This window comes from Monocercomonoides exilis (assembly GCF_001643675.1).
Source record: "Monocercomonoides exilis strain PA203 chromosome Unknown scaffold38-1042076, whole genome shotgun sequence".
NCBI classification, from domain to species: Eukaryota; Preaxostyla; order Oxymonadida; family Polymastigidae; genus Monocercomonoides; species Monocercomonoides exilis.
In genome coordinates this window covers 677,374-685,000 of record NW_027150583.1, presented here as the reverse complement: position 1 = coordinate 685,000, position 7,627 = coordinate 677,374, and the positions used below count along the sequence as shown (strand labels likewise).

The 7,627-nt window shown below is 33.2% G+C and overlaps 1 protein-coding gene across 1 annotated transcript in view; it reads left to right on the top strand.

The window, feature by feature from the left end:
- Positions 1 to 3,462, top strand: part of MONOS_12534fu12535fu12536fu13661 (uncharacterized protein) — a 14,092-nt gene extending 10,630 nt beyond the window's left edge. Inside the window, exons 9-10 of the mRNA XM_067865164.1 lie at positions 1 to 590; positions 885 to 3,462. The exon at positions 1 to 590 is cut by the window's left edge and continues 964 nt beyond it. Of these exons, the coding sequence (XP_067723240.1) occupies positions 1 to 590; positions 885 to 2,991 (2,697 nt within the window). The 3' untranslated portion in view covers positions 2,992 to 3,462. The remainder of the gene's footprint in view (positions 591 to 884) is intronic.
- Positions 3,463 to 7,627: the final 4,165 nt, after the last annotated feature.

The window sequence follows — 7,627 nt, the reverse complement described above, 5'->3', positions numbered from 1 at the left end:
TTCTGCTACCAATCAATTCCCATTCAACCTCCAATCACTGCAAAAGACCCTCAAATGATTCTGATACTTACAAAGGCACTTCTTCGGGCAGTCAATTCTTTGCAGCTTATTCCATTCATCCAAAGAAATGAGCAGAATTCTCTAGAACACATTGTGAATGGAGATGAGGTGATGAAACTGGTGCAGATATTCTATGCTTTTGATATGAGGCTGCAGAGGTTGAAGCAATATGCTCATATTCAATCAGATATTCGTGAATCAAAGGCGAAAGATGAGAAATCAATGCAAATTAGCCAATTGGCAGCAGAAGAAGACAAAATCAGCATTCTTTCAGAGGCAAAGATGTATATTTTGTTTGCTTTAGCTTTTCTGCACATTGGGAGATTGGTTCCTGTGCAAACATTCCCAATCTTTGTCTCGCTTTCTGAAGTGTTTGAGGAGAATGACAGAACAATGCAATTTCTCGCACTGCAGAGCTATCTGGTTTTGGGAAGCAATAGCAAGAACTGGGATTTGATGGCGTCATCAGGAATGTGCAAGCTGATTGTGAAAATTCTGGTGGGGCTGTGCAAGAGATGTGAGGGGGGAAGGTGTGTTGATAGAAAGAACTGTTTAATTTTATATTTTATTATTTTAAATTTTTTTGGGGGGAGAATATTTGCTTTGATTTACAAGTTTTTTTTTTTCAATTTTCCAATATTTTATTTGCTTTTGATAATATTTTTACTTTTTTTTTTAAACCTTTAAATTAATTCTCTTTTCTTTCCTTCTTTCCTACTTTCCTACTTTCTTTCCCTTTCTTTATATATATATGCATATTTGCCTTATGATTATTTTTTTTTTTTTTCCTTTTTTCTTTTCTTTTTTTTTTTCCTTACTTTCAGTGAATCAATCGCTAAACAGCCTGGCATCATCCTCTTCAAAAGCATGTGTATGTTCTTGCTCTATCAAATGTCAGCCAGCGGGATAATGAGCGTATACGACATTCTCATCCACTCATTTCCTTATACTGAACTGAGTTCTTTCCTTTCATCGGTTCCACAAAGAGCAGAAAGCGAGTGGTTGTTGGCTTTGACACAGCATAAAAACACACTTTCGTTGTTTAATTTGCCTTTGTTTAGGCAATTTATGCCTGGAGCAAATCCGTTTTCTGTTTGGAGAAGAAACTATGTGGCAGAAGAAGGAGAGAATGGGCAAAACAAAAAGAATTGCAAAGAATCAAAAGAAGGCAATGAAGAAAAAGAAAAATGCAAAGATAAAAGCAAAGAAGAAGAAGTAGTAGTAGTAGAAGAAGAAGAAGAAGAATTGTGTATTAATCTTTGCAATAACAATGCACATTCACTTCCCAATCATCATCCATCAGCATCTGACTTATTCTACCAGAAGATGATAAACTCCCTCAATTCTTCCTTGTCCCTTGCTGTTCTGTCGCAAGTACTGATGCATGTATACAACACCACTGATATGCGAGTGGTAAATCGAAGGTACTTCTTCTTCGATGATTGCATTCGAAGTGGAATTGCAGAGAATGTTGTGTCTATCTTAGACAGCTTGCCTCCTTATGCAATGTACCATTTGGAAGGAGAGCAGGAATGTGGTGGGGAAGAAGGATGTTCGGCTTGCGCGTCGAGTGAAAGGAATTTATTATCTTTTTCTTATTCTTCGTCTTCTACATCATCGTCTTCTTCCTCTTCCTCTTCTTCTTCTTCGTGTTTGCCGCATCGCCCAGTTTCCCATCCGAGTCGCTATTCAAGAAGGAGCAGGAATCTCACCGTCAACAATACAGTTCTCCAAAATGCCTGCGCCACTCTGACATATTTGATCAGAGCACCCGAATTAGTCCACCCAGAGTATCAGCAGCTTGTTAACAACCTCAGCAACTTTGGAGTTCCTTTCTGTGAAATTGTCTGCCCAACAATGGAATATGTGCGTGTTGTTCCTATTCCTGACCCTATGAGAGCAAACAGAGCAAATTTGAATAGGCAGCCGCAGCATATTTGTGTGGATGGGTTGTGGTTTGAGTGTGTAGATAAGAACCAGCTGAGGAATGACGATGAGACAAAAGGGGTAATGAGGAAGTTTGATCGAGTGAGCCATCTGGTGGAGAAAGGGGTGGTGGGATGTATTGCGGAGAAACTGGTTGCTTTGCTGAAGGAAGGGTTGCAACGAATAGAAGAAGGGGTGGTGTTTGAGGATGGATGTGCCGTTGGAGAAGAAGGTGGTAAAGGAGGTGGAAGAAAAAGATATGAGGGAGATGAAGAGGAAGAGGAAGAGGAGGAAAGATTGATGTTTCTTGAAATGATGAAAGAGAAAAACGGAAAAGAAAAGAATGAAACGGAAGATATACAAGCGGAGGAAAAGAATGATGGAACGGAAGTAAATCCTAATTATTTGATTAAAAGCGGCGAGAATTCATTTTCTTCTCGTTTGATGAACAAGCGTAGCAAGAGCTATGAAGAAGAAGAGGAAGAGGAAATTTATTCCGAAGAGAGAAACAATCCATTCACAACTGTTATGTTACAGCAATACACCCCAGCGTCTGTTTATGACTATGGCAGGATGCTTTCGTTATCGAAGATGACGAATGACTTTGCAAATCTTCTGTCTGTTTTGATTACGTTTGTGTCAAATTGCGAAATGTACAGGAGAAGCAACACTGAGTACTACGATGCTGAACACATTGGCGAGAGAAAGCAGAAAAGGAGGAAGTTTGCGATAACCAGCACGAAAGGCCAAAATAGATGGAGTAGAGTGAATAACAAGAAGGATGACGAGGAAGAAGGCAATTTTAGTGAAGGAGAAAAAGAAGCGCAATTTTATATGAAACGAGAGTTGTGGATGTTTAACAGTCCTGCCGAAACGTGGAACATGCTGAGGTGTGATTTGGAGGAGAGTGGGTGGATTGATGAACTGGCAGCGTGGGGAATGACTTCGAACAATATGTATGTGAGGCAAGTGTATAATGCTATGCGGAAAACGGGGCTGGTGTAGGTGTGATTTGGATGGATGTGGGCTTTATTTTCTTCTTTTCTTCTTTTCTTCTTTTCTTCTTTTCTTCTTTTCTTCTTTTCTTCTTTTCTTCTTTTCTTCTTTTCTTCTTTTCTTTTTCTTTTTCTTTTTCTTTTTTCTTTTTATTTTAAATTTTATTTATTTATTTTTCGATGGCATATTTTGCGCTTATGCCTGTCAAGTTGATTCTTCATTTAATATTTGAATAGTTTTTAAGTTTTATTTTTTCATAAAAAATTATTTAAATAATATTTACGTGAAAATTGAAAGATTTATTGAGTGCAAAGAATTACTAACAAGTTATTTAATCTAATCTTTATTTTTTGTCTGTTTCTTAATTTTTGTCTTTTTTTTTATTGACAAACATTATTCTGCACTTTTATAGATTTTTGGCATTTTCATTGCAAAATAAAAAATCATTATAACAATAATAATTAAAACATACAGCAAAAACTACATATAATTTTGTAATAACAAATACATTTTAAAAATTCTTTCATAAATTCTTAAGAAAAATATGCAATAGATTTAGAATGAATGAAGGAAACAAACTTCAAAAAAGAAAGTCTTTTCGATACATAAAGCAACATAGAATATCTTACAACATTAAACATTTTTGACTCATTTAAAAAGATAAGAGAAGAGAATATTTAACAAGAAAATCTGCATAACATTAGAAATAATAATTCTGAGAGAAGAAAGCTTCAAGTTTAATTGATAAAGAAAAAAAGCAAACCAAGAGCGTTGCCAAATAACCCTGTAAATTGACTGAATATGCTCAATTTTTCAAAACCAAACGCTGCATCTTCATATCCTTCTTCTTCCAGTTTAGAATAAATATCCTTTTTCATTGCATAATTTATCTTCTTTTCCTTTTAATCTTCGGGGCGCCAAATGAAATTTGTCTGAAGTTGAACTTGAAACGATAAACAGCTTTCAGAAAGTGTGTCATCCATTGTTGGTTGAAATAATTCAGCCAGGAAAAAATCAACCACAACAAATTTCAGCAAGTTAATTTCGTGCTTCTCATTAACCGTTGTCAGAGGAATAAAAACGCGAAAGAATGAACTGAAAAACTGTTTGTGTTGACTCCTTAATAATCTGCATATTTTTAAGATGCCTCAAAATATTAGATTGTTCTGCTTTATCTTGTATATCAAATAAGTGAGAATTTCGTATATTGTTGACTTCCATCTTTCTAGAATGAATAATTCTGTCATTTCTTTCATTTTTTTATCATTTTTCTGCCAATCAACACATTTCGACAGCTCATCTAATTCCTGTCACTCCACTCGCAAAATGCAACTTGTTCACATATTTAATTCTTGATTCATTGTCTTCAAATAATATCTCAACGAGAATGTGCCAAGCTGAATGATAGGCGAGGTGAGTGTGGTTGTGTTATTTCTGATGATATTTTATGACTTCATCCAATTTTTTGTGTAAAAAGCTTCGTTCTATATCCTACTCATTAAAGAAGAAAATATTGTTCGTAATGTTTTTTTTAATAAATAAGAAGTTTAAAATCTCTCAATAAGAATTGAATGTATTCTTTAATTCTTTCCTTGTTACTCAAAGCCAGAAAGAAAATACAACGTCTTTATGTGTTTCTCCATTTTTCTTTTTATCCAGAGAAACTTCCAAAAGACGGGTTGTGCAAATTGAAATAAATTCGTCTGATTCAAAAAAATACACTGAGCCAAAATGCATTAGGGTGATTTTTTTATCAGGACATAGTTTTAATTTTTTGATAAAAATGAATAATTTTTTATAAATCGCATGTTGAGATTTTCGAAAAAATGCAACAATCAATAGTAAATATAATCCATTAATTCTCTTTTCATATTTTTTCTAGTATTCCTTCGTTCATTATCATCTTCAAAATTATCATCTTTTAAAATTTGGGATGTGAATATTTTTCTTTTTTTTGGATTCTCTTTATTAAACAAATCTTTTTCTATTTTTTCTTCCATAGAATCATCAATTTTCTTCTCCTCTTTCATCTTTTTGTATTCTTTCCATTCATCCAAAAATGATTGATCCGAAATATTTTTCCCATGGAAATTGAACCAATGGGATTTTCTTTTCAGCTGAACTGAAGGAGTTTCAGGTAACTTTGCAAAAACAGAATTCGACTGTCCTAACGGCATGCCGCTCTTTTCTAAAGCAGAATGAATTGTAGAAGGAAGCAATACTATTTGTAAAGCCTGAGGCAGGGCATCTGCAACTGCTTTTCGTCGAAGAGAGACTGAAGAAAAAGATGGAACAACATAATCGGAATTGAAACATTTTTTAAAAACAACAAAAACTCTGCAATTAAGTAGTGGTGTTAGATGAGTGCTGTGTGGAATAAATGTGACAACATCAATTGATGCATCTGCCAATTTTTGCCTCAGAACTTTCTGTGCTCTTGAAGGATGTGAATCAAAAAGGCAAGCTTATATTTTCGTTCTGATTGAGTAATTATCTTCTTTGAACGATTCCTGGTAGTAGAATCTCTTCAGCATATCGGGCAAACAATGCATCCGTCATCCATCCATCATTGTCTGCCCAGGCGTGAAGCTGTGGGCTGGGCAAGACCTTCATTTCTTGTGGTAATTTCTTTGACGGTCAAAGAATAAAACTTGGCAAAAAAAAAACCATAAGCAGCTGCTGCATCCACAGGCGTTGTGTTTCTCATGTCTATCGGTGCTGTTGAATATCCTTCTGGTACATCTTATAGAGAAGCTGTACGTTTTTGTTGAGTTAAAAAGGCAAAGAGAGGATTCATCAGTGTTATAGAAGAGAGATGGTGAATATTTGTGAAAGTCATGAAGTGATTGAAGATGAGAAAAGAAAAGTTGAAGAGGCTGATTGTTTGACAAAGATAAAAGTTAAATTTCAACGTTGAAAGGAATAAATGTTTTAAGATCTGGATTATGTTTTACAAACGAATATGGTGTTGATTTTGATATTTTCACTTTCCTGATTTTCTTCTTCTCCACTTCGAATTTTTCTGTCAGTTAGCACTGATTCCATCTTTAAAAAATTGAAGTTATTAAATATCAAAATAATAGAAATTATAACACAAACCAATTGTTTCATTTGAGAAACAGAAATGCTCACTCCACTTGAACTTTCACAGCGAATGACTTCCTCAACTGTTTTCTTTTCTTCATCTGTTAGTAGCTCTGGGTGACCTGTTTTACCAACTTTCCTTTTATTTTCCAAAGCTGTAATCGCTCTGTTGATGGTAGAACGGCTGAACTCATGTAGATTCACTGCATCAACTATCCTTTCCTTTCTATTTATAACGATTGTTGCCATTCGTTCCAAACGGTTTTCGAAACATCTGTAATCAAATGACATCATTTGATTTCGAATATTAATTTATCCTTTTTCTTTTTTATTTTTGATAACACTCTTTTCAAAAAATATTCTGGTTATGAACTAATTTATATTTTTAAAAGAAAATACTTTTGAAATGAAAATACACTTAAAAAATACTTTCGATTGAAATCCAACTTAATTAGCCCCGTTGCTATTACCTAATCTCCTCAGGGAAGGCACTAATCAAAGATGGAGGAGTTAAAATTTCCATCTCACCCCATAAGAGATTAGTTATGGGTATTTAGTCTGAAATTCTAATTACAGACTTTTCTTTATATACTTTATACAATTATTAAAATTCGAAAAGCGGGTTTGAAAAAACTAATAATTAAAATTTTTGTTTCTATAAAACAATTACCCTAGATAACACTCACGAAGATCATTCAACTTTTTTTCTTCCATTCCTTTATTGGGCTTATTGCCGTTTAAAATCATTTTCAAAAGTAACTTTTAAAACGTAAAATTTTGGTATATATAAGTAGAATTACGCAATGCATTCCAAAAACATTTGCGCTTCAATAAAATCACAAAATTTTGTAATGATAATTACTTTTTTTTATTAATTTTTTCTAATTTTTCAATCAATCCGTCTGTAGAAGAATCGGAAAAATCTTGCTCATTCATTTCTTCTATAAATTATTTATGTTATCAATTTTCTGCATTTGCATAACAGCTTTGCAAAGCTCAAGTTCAAAAACTAAATCTTCATATATATTCAAAAAAGTCAAATACAAATGCAAATGAATCATCACATATACCGTCAAGTTTTTTGTTTGAATGAGTCTGACAATCATTTTACAATACACAATTAACAATAACAATGAAGAAATAAATAATTCATAAAATGTTATTCAACAAGAAAAGTTTCAAATATAATCCAGAGAATATTCAAATTTTTAAAAAGAAACAAATGCCTGAAATCATCTTCAACAATTTTTTTGCTTTTTCTATAGAAAAAAGAAAACAGAAAATGTTCTTATAAATGTTATGGTAATACTCATCAGTATTTTGATATAGAAAAAAAAATTGAAACATTCGCTGCAAACATTATGCAATAGTATTTCTTCAAAAGTGTGGAAAACTGCTTTTATCTAAGGAATGCAAAAAAAGTTAAAATTTTCCAACGATAAGTGATTTATCATAACTTTATTCTGTTGAAATCTATGCATATCTGTTCCCAATCATGTTAATGTTTCTTTGAGAATTCTGAACAGAAAATTATCTCGATCATAAATAGATAAAACTAACA